The sequence below is a fragment of the Podarcis bocagei genome, assembly GCF_964188305.1.
Source record: "Podarcis bocagei genome assembly, chromosome: 2".
Lineage (NCBI taxonomy): Eukaryota > Metazoa > Chordata > Lepidosauria > Squamata > Lacertidae > Podarcis > Podarcis bocagei.
In genome coordinates, this window is record NC_138126.1 from 9,727,480 (window position 1) to 9,741,081 (window position 13,602).

The following is a 13,602-nucleotide window of genomic DNA, read 5'->3' on the forward strand; positions in this document are numbered from 1 at the left end:
AAAAGGTGAGGGGCTGCCAGCTCTGCAGGCAAGGGGGGACCTAACTGGGATCCTGAGCCCCACAGGGTAGTTGATCCATGGAGCCGTGGACCCAAAAAGGCTGAAAACCTCTGTACTTTTATTTCCTCCAGGAAACTACTTTGCTATTCTAGCAAGGTCACTGGGCGCAAGAAGCCATTATGATTTTAATTTCTCTGTGTGTCTCAATCAAAGCTGAGTTTTTCCTTTTCTCTTTAGGGAGAGATCTGTCGCCGCCTGGAGATTCTGAGGAAAGAGAGAGAGGAAATTCCGGCCTATCAAGCAGATCTGGACAAAGAAAGCAAAGACCTCCTTGTAAGTGTCTCTGTTGTTACTAGACAGGGAACAAGCACTTGAGACCTCCAGGTATAGGGCAGTGTATAAATTCAATAGAAGAGGAGGAGGAGGGGGGGAAGAAGAAGAAGGAGAGGGAGAAGGAGAAGGAGAAGGAGAAGGAGAAGGAGAATTGAGTCAGGACTGAGAAGTGATGGGGAAATCTGCCCATTTCAGCTTCTCCTCATTTTTCATATCAGTCTGTTTATTAATTTATTGTTCTGAAAATGAATCAGATGTTAGGGTAGCTACCTCCTTGTATAAATATTTTGGCCTATACTTTACCCTCATAAATACATTTTTTGTGAATATTACCTGGCTGGGTGAAGCTTGAAAATATCAGAATTTTAAAGCTCTGTTTTGGTCTCCATATTTTCTCAGCAAGAGCGAATTAGGCAAGTTCACCTTTGAATGCAGCTAAATTGAGTTTATTTCCCCTTGTCATTTATTACTTAGGAATCTACCCAGACCCGACAGATAGCTGAAGGAGCTAAGGAAAAAGCAGTGGCAGTAGAGGAGAAGCTACCACCCATTCAAAGGCAACTGGATGATCATAGGTCGACGTTGTCTATGATCGAATTGAAGGAGAAACAAACGAACCTGAGGATCAGAGCCGTACCTGAAGCTGAGAAAGATAACTTGGTTGATTTTCTTATGCAGGAAATTGCAGACTTTTGGAAATCAGATTTGGAAAAGGGAGAAATCAAGATAGTGAGGGCCTTTAGGCTTGGAGGAGGGGGGAAGAAGAACAGGGTGAGAGACTGTTTGATTACCCTCCGGACAAAAGAGGAGAGAGACAAAATCCTGAGTCTGCACTTCCAGAAGACTTTGGTAATACATCAGTCAAGAGTGGAGATATTCAAAGACATCCCGAAATACCTTTTGGACCTTAGATCTGACTACAGAGATTTGGTTGGTCTGCTGAGAAGCAATAGAATTGTTTTTAGGTGGGAATTCCCCCAAGGCCTATCTTTTAGCTTCAAAGGAAGAAATACAAAAATAAGATCAGTGGACGACAAGGAAAGATTTTTGAGGGACCACGAGGAAGATTTACAGAAAGGATCTGGAGAAGAGCCAGGAGTACTGGAAAGAGGAATACTAGACAAAGCAATACTGCCTCTCGGATTGGACGATCTAGGAAAAGTGACACCACCGACAGAACAAGAACAAGCACTCGGCGCGGTTGGAGGAAAAGCAAAGTAACTACACCATGGCCCTGCAACTATTAAGTTGGAATACCAATGGTCTTAACTCCTCCCATAAGAGGAAAAAAATCTTTAATATATTAAAAAAGGAACATTTGGACTTGATCTGTTTACAGGAAACACATGTGATAAGACTACACAGGAAAGTATTGATAAATAAAAGATTGGGGCAAGAATTTATTTCATCGGACAAAGTCAAAAAAAGAGGAGTAGTGATTTACGCTAAGGAGAGCTTATCACCGAAATTTATTTTTAAAGATGATCAAGGAAGATGGGTTGCAATTGAAATTCAAACACAAGGAGAGAAATTTTTGATAGTAGGAGTTTATGCACCAAATGAGGGAAAATCAGAATTCTTTAAAAAACTGCACGAGACTTTGATGGACTATATGGATTATAATGTGATCTTGATGGGGGATATGAACGGAATGGTGTCTACAAATATGGACAAGGCACAAAGACAGGTAGTTTTTAAGGATGGTAGACTACCAAAAACCTTTTTTGAAATGACTGATAATCTGGATTTAGTTGATATTTGGAGAACAAAGAACCCCTTAGGCAGAGAGGGAACCTTTTCCTCTGAACCCAAAATGACTTGGACAAGAATTGACCAAATATGGGTAACTAGAGTACTGGCTCCAAAGACAAGAAAAGTGGAAATTTGTCCTAAAACTTGCTCCGACCATAATGCTGTGAAGATGGAGATGCAACTAACACCAACTGGCTCTTTCAGATGGAGGATGAATGACACATTGTTTAGGAGTGAAGAAGTGACTAAGAAGGCCCAAAAAACTTTGAGAGACTATTTCGAGATAAACATGAATACTACGGTTGAAAAAAGAGTAATCTGGGACGCAAGTAAAGCGGTTATGAGAGGGTTTCTGATACAACAGAATGCTATAAAGAAGAGAACTCAAAACGAGTTCTTTGGTGATGATTGGTCTCCAAATGCCTTCTTCTTGGCAATGCTGCCTTCCTGCCCTGGGCTGGACTTCAGCGAGGATTCAGGCCTCCTTCCGACATGAGGCAGTCTCTTGAATAAGCTTCTCTTCCTGTTCCCTCCACAATGGATACAGAGCAGCCCAAAATGGTGCTCAGTCGCAGTGACCAAAGAGTAAGACAGAGGGACTCATCCTGTCCCACCCCTTTCCTCCAGGAAAACCTGCTCTCTACTGCTGAATTAGAGCAAACATCAGCCAGGTTTTCTCCGGATTGACGTTTGCTTAGATGTTGAACTAAGGAGCAGGTTTTCCCTGAGGGAAAGCGGCAGGGCAAAGGCAAAACCACTTGGACCTGTGTTTTCTAGACACAGGAAAAGCAGAAGTGTGGATGAACCCAAAGAAACACGGAGCTGTTTTATTACCCCTTTGGAGGCATTTTATGCTGCAGGTGCTTTTTAAATTTCCAGTTGGAAAGTAGAATTTGAAATTTGGGGACTTCTGTGGAAGACAACTTGGGACAGTTCCCTGGTAGGATTATCTTGTAGGCTTCCTTACGTCTGAATGGCACAATGCAAGTGGGATTAAAGTTAATAAATTATAATCTAAGGCAAGAGATGGGATGGAATCTTCTCCTGAACCCACAAATATTAAATTTCCCTAAAATGCTGGTGGATTTTCATAAGGATTCTTAAAAAATAATTGTAAACAGATGTGGAAATGTGGAGAACTTAATACTGGAAAAATTAATAATTTCAGATTAGAGAAATACAAGCTGTGAGAAACCAAAACTGGCTGATTCCGCCATCCCTGCCCACAACCTTGCCATGTGCCAGGCAGACTGACATCCGAGGGCCAGGGTCTGAGGGGGTCTTCCTAGTCTGGCCTGTGGTGTGCAGTGAATTCCCTTCTCTTTTCCCTCTAGGATGTGAGAAAGACCTTGCAAAGGTAAGTGGATCTGGCTCATTTCCATTAGCATCACTCTTTGAAGCTGAGATGCAAGAACCTCAGACATGGCCCTCCAGGGGCTGCAGGGGGGAGACTGGAGGACTCACTCCCTGAGGCATCTCACAGGTAAAAGCAGGGCCCCCTCTTTGGAACTTGTAGCCCCCCAATTCTCCCTCCAAGGATCAAGGTCAACTGCCTCCTCCCTCCCTCCCCACATCACTTCACACGGGGATGGGGGCTCTTTCCTTTGTCTTCCACCTTCTGTTCATTGACTTTGGTAATTTCAAACATGTAGAAGAGAAAATGCCAAAGATCCTTGGGAATAGTTTAGGAAATACCAGTATCTTTCCATGTCCAGCTGGAAGCCCCCCAACTCTGGTAACTCAGCCCCTTTGTGGCACTGAGGGAGGGAAGGTATGTTGGTCTAGAATGGGTTGGCTCTTTTTCTTGGGGGTGTTTCCAGCGTGAGAGGCTGAAGGTGGTCTTGAGTGGGGGGTGAAAGTCAGGTTGTTTGATGCCTCTGGAGGGAGAGTCCCATGGGGCATGGGGTTGCACACTTCCTGTGTGAGAGAGGGTGTGCAGGGAGGGTGGAGGTTGTTCTCCTTGACCGCTTGGCAGCCAACTAGCCAGCGTGGTGTAGTGGTTAAGAGCGGTGGACTCGTAATCTGGGGAACCGGGTTCGCGTCTCCGCACCTCCACATGCAGCTGCTGGGTGACCTTGGGCCAGTCACACTTCTCTGAAGTCTCTCAGCCCCACTCACCTCACAGAGTGTTTGTTGTGGGGGAGGAAGGGAAAGGAGAATATTAGCCACTTTGAGACTCCTTAGGGTCATGATAAAGCGGGATATCAAATCCAAACTCTTCTCTTCTTCTTCTTCTTCTTCTTCTTCTTCTTCTTCTTCTTCTTCTTCTTCTTCTTCGAATCATAGAGTTGGAAGAGACCACAAGGGCCATCGAGTCCAACCCCCTGCCAAGCAGGAAACACCATCAGAGCACTCCTGACATATGGTTGTCAAGCCTCTGCTTAAAGACCTCCAAAGTAGGAGACTCCACCACACTCCTTGGCAGCAAATTCCACTGTCAAACAGCTCTTACTGTCAGGAAGTTCTTCCTAATGTTTAGGTGGAATCTTCTTTTTTGTCGTTTGGATCCATTGCTCCGTGTCCGCTTCTCTGGAGCAGCAGAAAACAACCTTTCACCCTCCTCTATGTGACATCCTTTTATATATTTGAACATGGCTATCATATCACCCCTTAACCTCCTCTTCTCCAGGCTAAACATGCCCAGCTCCCTTAGCCGTTCCTCATAAGGCATCGTTTCCAGGCCTTTGACCATTTTGGTTCCAGTTTGTCAGTGTCCTTCTTGAATTGTGGTGCCCAGAACTGGACACAGTACTCCAGGTGTGGTCTGACCAGAGCAGAATACAGTGGCACTATTACTTCCCTTGATCTAGATGCTATACTCCTATTGATGCAGCCCAGAATTGCATTGGCTTTTTTAGCTGCCGCGTCACACTGTTGGCTCATGTCAAGTTTGTGGTCAACCAAGACTCCTAGATCCTTTTCACATGTACTGCTCTCAAGCCAGGTGTCACCCATCTTGTATTTGTGCCTCTCAATTTTTTTTGCCCAAGTGCAATACTTTACATTTCTCCCTGTTAAAATTCATCTTGTTTGTTTTTGCCCAGTTCTCTAATCTGTCAAGGTCGTTTTGAAGTGTGATCCTGTCCTCTGGGGTGTTAGCCACCCCTCCCAGTTTGGTGTCGTCGTCTTCTTCTTCTTCTTCTTCTTCTTCTTCTTCTTCTTCTTCTTCTTCTTCTTCTTCTAACATCCTCTGGAGAGGCTCAGGGAGGGAGGGATTGCAGGCACTCCATTGCAGGGGTTTGGCCCTTAAGTCTTGGGACCTTCCCAGAAAGTTGTTATGGGGCAGCAGAGTTTGAAGCCATGGGAGCCCTCCGGTGGTGTCGCTTGGGGTTACATCTTGTCCCTTGTGAAGTTTAGCATCCTTATGAAGCCACTGACCAGGGCTTGGAGGTGGGTGTCAAGAGATGAAGCTGAATCCTGAAAATTACCTGTTGCGAAATGAACTTCAACTTTGTTCATGTTATTGAGATCTCCGGCAATAATCAGGGAGATGGGGCCACAATGGGGCAATTTATTGTTTTTCTTTTCACCAGGTATGAGAAAAGAGAGGGTCCAGAGAAGCCACTGCCTTTCCCTCCAGAGCTGAGGAACAGGGTCTTGGAATCCTGTGACCTAAATCACCTTGTGGAGGATACAATGAAACAATGGAAAGGTAATTAAAATTGGCTGCCAGGATTTCACACTTGGCATTCTATTATTTCTTCAGAACTGAACATGCCAGGCTCTTACTGCATGGAATTGAGTAACCCCTGGAAACCTTCCTTCTTGGTGCTCCAGCCTTCATTTCCTGCCCCCCCAGAATGGCCCATGTATATTGTGACCCTGGATCCTGTAAAGAAAGCCTGAACCAGAGTGTATCTGTTTTCAGTTATACGGAACCTCCTTTTCCTTTTGGTTAGCAGTCTACACAATCTGTGGTTGTCCTTTGGGAGGTTCTCCTGCTCTGAATGGAGTCAATTCAAGGATGCCACATTATGAAGTGTTACTTTTGTATGGAGATTTATCTCAGGTGGAAGAGTGTTGCCCTTACACTTTATATCTTTTTGCTTCCTCAGATGCTGTGTTATAGAGAAAACAGCTTCAGAAAGGTATATTTCCAGGGGAGGAACAATTTGACAGGAGGGATGGAGACTGATATTTCATGGGTGTTCCTGTCCATTCTGCAGACTTTGGGACCCCCATCAATGGCGTCACTCTGGGAAACAGTCCTCTACTGGCGTTTGGGTTCTTTGTCTGTCCCATGAATGAACTGGGCGAGGGTTTGAAGGCTTGGATTGGGGGCAGAGCTTGTCCCTACAAAGAACCTGCACACCAGTCTGAGTTCCATTCCTGCCTATAGACTAGTATCCTGGTTTCACCCTCGATTTCTTTCCTAAAATCTGTATGCTGCTTGTTTGTAGGGAAAATCCTCAGAGCCTTACAGTATCTTACAAAAGTGCTTAAGGAGGATCCTGCAGGGTCAGTCCAGTGTCCCTGGTTTCTGGTTCTCACGTATAGGGAACCTCCCTTGCATTTTGTTTTCCCTCCACACAATCTGGAGAGGTTCTTTTGCGGCTTCTCTAGATTTGCTTGGATTTCCGCCTCGTGAAGTGTGTTAAAAAGGGCACCCGCAAGCACCCAGTCCCTCCTCCACCTCCTGCCCAGTCTGGTCTCCCAGCAGCAGAGCAAGGCCTGAGCTGCCGCCTCCTCAGTTTCAACCTCATCAGCCATCCCCATCTCCTGAGACTTCCCACTGTTCTTATGAGATCAGCCCCATTCCATGAGAGACGACTTCCCATTGCACGAGACCCTTGGAAGTACAGTGCAAAGCTCTGCTGATTCATCCTCTGCAATCTGGTTTGTCAGCATGCTTGGAAATTCCGGTTTCAACAGCTTTTTCCCACAAGTTTACTTGGTGCAGATGTTAACCTTCCTCCAGCCATTCAGTACAGATCCCCATTTCATTCGTGGATTCTGAATGATTGTATTCCACCATTTTCTAGCATGGTTTACCATTTCTGATTTCCCCATGGAATCATGGAATAGTAGAGTTTGAAAGGATCCCAAGGGTCATCTAGTCCATGGGTAGGGAAACTAAGGCCTGGGGACTGGATCCGGCCCAATCTACTTCTGAATCCCACCTGCGGACTGTCCGGGAATCAGCTTGTTTTTACATGAGTAGAATGTGTCCTTTTATTTAAAATGCATCTCTGGGTTATTTGTGGGGCATAGGATTTTGTTCATTTTCCCCCCAAAATACAGTGGTACCTTGGGGTACAAACACTTCAGGTTACAGATGCTTCAGGTTACAGACTCCGCTAACCCAGAAATATTACCTCGGGTTAATAACTTTGCTTCAGGATGAGAACAGAAATTGTGCTTCGGTGGCGCGGCAGCAGCGGGAGGCCCCATTAGCTAAAGTGGTGCTTCAGGTTAAGAACAGTTTCAGGTTAAGAACAGACCTCCGGAACGAATTAAGTACTTAACCCGAGGTACCACTGTATAGTCCGCCCCCCCCAAGGTCTGAGGGACAGTGGACCGGCCCCCTGCTGAAAAAGTTTGCTGACCCCTGATCTAGTCCAACCCCTTGCAATGCAGGAATCACAGCTAAACACGTTAGTTGTTTTAATTCCTTAGGCCTACAATTGTTGTCTTTCAATTACTTGTTTTATGATGTCATCTTTTGCTTGAAATAAGGAAACAACAGATGCTATGTTATGGTGATGTTTTGTAAAAAGATTTTCTTTGAACTATTGCAGTGTAGACCATTAAGCCTATATTTTTGCTTCCTCAGATGTCCAGTCACTCAGAAGTCTCCAGAGAGGTAAATTTCACATGGAGACCCCAGTTCACGGGGGGGACGGGACGGGAGTAGTGTTTCATGGGGGTCAAGAGTCTCTTATGTATGTTGAGAACCATCCACAGCTAGACTCTAGCCCTGCTGTTTGTACAGTGGTGCCCCGCAAGACGAATGCCTCGCAAGACGAAAAACCAGCTAGACAAAAGGGTTTTCCGTTTTTCGATGCGCTTCGCAAGACGAATTTCCCTATGGGCTTGCTTTGCAAGGAGTCTTGCGATTTTTTCCGCCCCCCCTTTTTCTAAGCCGCTAATAGCCTTTTAGCCCCTTAGCCGCTAAACTGCTAATACCGCTAAGCCGCTAATAGGGTTGCTTCGCAAGACAAAAAAAACCGCTAGACGAAGAGACTCGCGGAACGGATTATTTTCGTCTTGCGAGGCACCACTGTACCACAAAGGCAGAGAGGGTGTACTTGAAGGTGTCCACAGAGGGGAGAGAAACTGCCCAGAAGGATCAGGGGGAGGAGGGAAGAGTTTTATTTCTGCCTAGAGAGAGTCGGGTTGCTTTTCCATCATGTGATCTTTTTCAGGCCTAGTTGCCATATGTTCCTGTCACATCCTCTATTTTCATGATTAAAATTTTTGCCCGGGCGGATTATTAAAATTTGGCATAATGTCCCAAGTTTTTTGTTTGGTTTTTTGGTTTACATGAACGTACAATTTTTTTTTCTAGTGTTGTTAATGGAAAAATCCGAGGACTCTCTTGGACAAAACGAAGACACCAACCAGGATAACTTGGAGCAAAACAGCAGCCTGTAGGCTTGGCCTTTATTGAACTGTTGCAACAGGGTATTCCCCTCACTTGCAGGAGAGAGGAAAAGACCCAGAAAGATGGTGTGCAAGACCTTATAAAAGCTTTTGAAATTCCCCTCCTCCACGTCAAGCCCACCCCCAGAAACATCATGCATGCATACATTACAGAAAGGAGGGGTTGACATCATGCATACATTACAGAAGGGGTTGACATCATGCATACATTACAGAAAGGAGGGGTTGAGGGAGGAGTTGTGGTGGTAACCTGAGTGTCCTGTCACCCAGCTGGTTCCTCCTTTCCCGCTCCCCATGAGTACTTTCCAGGTGACAAAGGGGAGTTTGCAGTTTCCTGCCCCCAGAGGGAAGATCTGATCATTGGCCTTTGTTTCAGTCTGTGCTGAATCCACTACCATATGCAAGTTCTTTGTCATTTTGATTGTCTTCTGTCTGGGATTATCAAGGCTGACATAGCAACTGGGCAGGGCTCCTGTGGATGTGCTGGTATGCTGAAGGGATTATGGCTGACCAGAAACCAAGCCACCCTCCTTTGATAGTAAAATAAAAATGGAACAGTGCAAATCCGATGTATGGTTGATTTTCTATGAATTTATAACAGAAATGTGGCGTATGTAGTGTGTGAGTGTGAGTGTGTGTGAAGTTTGTACAAACAGAATGATTGGGGTGGGGGGGTTCCTGCTACAGTGTATTAGACACCTTGCTTAGCTAGTCTGCAGCAGAGAATCACAAGAGAGCCGCATCTTAAGCTAGCAAAATCTGTTCGCTTATGGCTGAACTAAAAGGACGCTGCTGAGCTACAAGATCTTGGGGAAGGAGTGCAGGAGGGCAAGAGTTAACATCCCCCTGCCCTTAAGGAGAGTCCATATGTACATATTAAACAGTTTAATGAATTGTTCTGTGCATACTTATGTTCACAAAGATGTGAACATGAGCCCAAATACTTTCATGTGGCAAGCAAGGGAGCAATATATAGTAGTATTAGTATTATTTATTATTCTATGATGTCATAGATGATCAGGCGGAGGAGGGAAGGGTTTTACTCCTGGCTAGAGAGAGTTGGGTTGCTTTTCCATCATGTGACCTTTTTCAGGCCTGGTTGCCATGTGTCCTCTTTTTCCCAGCCATGTCTTCTATTTTCATGATCAAAATTTCTTAAAATTTGTATCGGGGCAGATTTTTAAAATTTGGCAAAATGTCCCCAAGGTTTTTTGTTCCGTTTTTTGGTTTACAAGAACCCATGAAAAATTTAATATTGCATTAGAGCAGGCATAGGCGACCTCGGCTTTCCAGATGTTTTGGCACTACAATTCCCATAATCCCTGACCACTGGTCCTGTTAGCTGGGGATCATGGGAGTTGTAGTCCCAAAACATCTGGAGGGCCGAGGTTGCCTATGCCTGCATTAGAGTCAGATCTAAGGCTAATCTGCAGCAGAGAATCACAACAAAGCTCCATCTTAAGCTAGCAACATACTGTAAAAACCCCTTCTCTTGTGGCTGAACCAAAAGGACGCTGGCTCAGCTACAAGATCTTGGAGAAGGAGTCCGGGAGGGCAAGAGTTAAGACCCCCCTGCCCTTAAGGAGAGTCCACATGCAGATGTTCAACAGGTTAATAAATTGTTCTGTGCTCACTTACATTCAGAAAGATGTGAACATGTGCCCAAATATTTCATGTGGCAAGTGAGGGAGCAATATGTATTATTATTATTCTTTTGTTGTTGAAAGTTAAGAACATTGCTACTAGCAATATATCACAGCTTCTATAGCCTACATATAGTAGGGGTATTTCAAATGAGAATCATCATAGTGATCCATGGTTAAAAGTCGAAGTTGGCAAATGTGTCCTCTTTCTTGCTCTTCAAAATAGGGCAGCCCTACACTTGCCTATCATGACTGTCTCAGCCCCAAACTGGTAACCTTTTGTATTATTCCCCCCTTTTCTCAGGGAACTAGTCTTATGGTATATATGAAATCCCAAAGAGAAGCCTGGAATAAGCAGTCCTTTGTAAAATTGCCCTGCCACCTGCCTCCTCTTCCCTGGCGGCAAGGCCTTAACTTCCAAGATGGTTGGGAGGAAGGAGAGACCAAGTGGGTGAGAGAGATGGAGAACAGGAATAAACAGGCTCCCCACTTAACACGATTTTCACTTTTGTGCACGAGGGCCCAGAACATAACTCCCGCAAAAGTGAGGGGAAGCCTCTATGTGGTTTTGTGTTGTATTTTTATGCTGTGGACCACCCTCAGACCTATAGATGAAGGGCAGTATGCAAATGTTGATATTATTATTATTATTATTATTATTATTATTATTATTATTATTCCTACTACTACTACTACTACTACTACAATTACTATTACTGCTGGGGGTCCTCATCTCCCAGCCCAACCCAGAGGTCCCCAAAGGCCAATTCCCACAGAGATTGTCAGAGGAAAGCAGCTTCTCTCCTCTCCTGCCTCCTCCAGTTCTCCTCTCTTTCCTCTTAGATAACACAGAAGAGCTGAGTAAAAGGTTTCCTGGGTGGTTTTTCCGCTTAGAAAATGCCTGGGTTGAGAGGAGGGCAGGCACAATGGACATTGAATATAAGAAAGTGAAGGAAACTGAGTTAAAAATCAACAAGGAAGTTATTTATTCTGATGAGAGTCTGCAAGGAGGAGTCTCAGTCTTGCATGCGATGCAAGGAAATCCCCTTGATCTGAAAGGGAATCTGGGTTTTTGGGGTGTTTCTTGGATTAGGATGTCCATCTCTGTCTCTCTGCTGACTCTGCCTGATCTTCTCTTTTCCTCATCTTCTTCCCAACAGCAAATGTCACTCTGGATCCAGACACAGCCCATCCCAAACTCATCCTGTCCAAGGATGCGAAAAGCGTGAGATGGGGAGACAAACCTCAAGCCCTGCCTGATAGTCCTGAGAGATTCAGAGGCTACTCTTGTGTGTTGGGACATGAGGGATTCACAGCAGGCAGACATTTCTGGGAAGTCACTGTGGGAAGTGGGAGATGGTGGGTTGTGGGGATTGCCAGGAAGTCTGTGAAGAGAAATGTCCGCTTCTCCTTTAGCCCTGAGGGAGGGATCTGGGCTGTGGGGAAGTCGGGAGGGGGGTACGTGGCCTACTCATCCCCTGATTCCTCTTCTCTGTCCCTGAGGGAGAAGCCCAGGGGGATCCGGGTGACTCTGGACTATGAAGGGGGACGTGTGTCTTTCTCTGACGCTGACTCAGGAGCCGAACTCTACACGTTCTCAGGAGCCTCGTTCTCTGGAGAGACCCTCCTCCCTTTCTTTTATCTGTGGGGAAATGAAACCCACCTCAGTATCTCCTGAGGAGACAAAATCTGCCTCTCAGGCCCAGCAGGAGTTTCTCTCCAGACCAGAGTGACTCATATAAAAAACCATTTACCCACCAGGAGAACCTTGGGCAGTTTTTCAAGGGCTTCTTTGAGAAGATTCATTTTCCTTTCTTTCGCCATAATTCCCTCTGCAGCTTACTTCTTCTTAAAGAGACAGTCACACTTTGGACAGTCCCAATAAATCATCTTTTCCTCACTTTCAGTCTTGTTTTCCTGTTGAGATGTCTGATTTGGCAGAGCAGAAGACTCTTAATCCCAGAGTTGTGGGTTGAGCCCCACGTTTGGCAAAGGTTTCCTGCACTGCAGGGGGTGGGACTAGATGACCCTCAGGGACACTTGCAACTCTGCGATTCTACGAAACCTTCCTCTCCCCACAAGACCTTATGCAGCTGTGAAAATGCATGCATAATTGGATTAATAGAGGACTAAAAAACGAACCCCTTCCCCCACATCAGGCAGGAAAGCTCCTTACTCTGCAGACCTCAGATGGGGAGAAAATAAAAAAGAAATTGAGCAGGGCGTCAGCTTCAAAGGTCCTCTGAAAATACAGCCTCCCCATCTCGACACGTTGTCAGAAATAAACCTCATTGCATTCAGTGGGGCTTTGGCCCAGTAATACGTGTTTAGGGTTGATGCACTAACGTTCCGTATTTACAGGCTGGACTCTGTCTATCAGGGGCAGCAAATGGGGTGTCCTCTGGATAATGCTGGACTCCATCTCCCCTCTGACCCATCCAGCATGACCAGGGGTCAGAGAGGATGGGAGCTGCAGTCCGGCAGCTTCCGGAGGGGGCCCCATGGGCTGTGCTGCCCTATACATTTCGCAGGGCACCTTCCCCGTCTTCCTCAGCCCCACCCCAAATGCACAATGTTCCCCCAAGGAGGGTCTTTTCAGCACCAGCTGCATCTGATTTCTCTCCTGGATACTAAGAGCTAGAACAACAAATGCCTGTGGAATTGACCCCTCAAATATCAGGCAGGACTCACTCTGGCTCCACTATCAGGGCCGCCGACTTCTGACCGGTGCATCCTGATCTCCTTTTCCTGCATAAAGACACCTCCCCCCCACCTGCCTGAGGGCCACCTCCCCTTGCTCCACCCCCTATTGGCGATGTTTGTGTGTCATCATACGTTTCCCTGTGAGCCTCCACTCACCCCATGGAAGGACACAAAAGTGTCCCATTTGGTCCAGTGCCCAAGAGGGGCCACCCAAACGCCCGTGGGACACCTGCAAGGGGGACCAGAGAGCAAAACCTGCCTCCCTCCCCTCCTTGCAATTTCCAGCACCTGAGATTTAGAAGCCTTCTGCCTCTGGACTGTGGAGGCAGAGCAGAGCCATTGTGCTTCACAGCCTAGTGCTCCATGAATTTGTCCCCTTGTCTTGTCCCCAGCTCAATGATAGCCTTAATCTAAGGGTCACTGGCTTGAGCACCACGTTGGGCAAAAGATTCCTGCACTGCAGATATATGGACTAGGTGACCCTGGTTGTACCGTTCAACTGTGCAATTCCATGATTTTAAGTTGGCTGCCATCTCTGCCTCCAGTGGCAGTGAGTTCCATGGTTCAT

The 13,602-nt window shown here is 46.0% G+C and overlaps 1 protein-coding gene across 2 annotated transcripts in view; it reads left to right on the top strand.

Moving 5' to 3' along the window:
* The window catches only part of LOC308580775 (zinc finger protein RFP-like), a 127,868-nt gene that overhangs the window by 2,199 nt on the left and 112,067 nt on the right, over positions 1–13,602 (top strand). The window contains exons 2-3 of one of the 2 annotated variants that reach the window (XM_081182934.1): positions 238–333; positions 808–1,606. The exons of the other annotated variant lie outside the window; for it this stretch is intronic. Coding sequence (XP_081039060.1) covers positions 238–333; positions 808–1,554 — 843 coding nt within the window. The 3' untranslated portion in view covers positions 1,555–1,606. Of the gene's footprint in view, positions 1–237; positions 334–807; positions 1,607–13,602 lie in introns of those variants that run through there. 2 annotated transcript variants of the gene reach the window in all.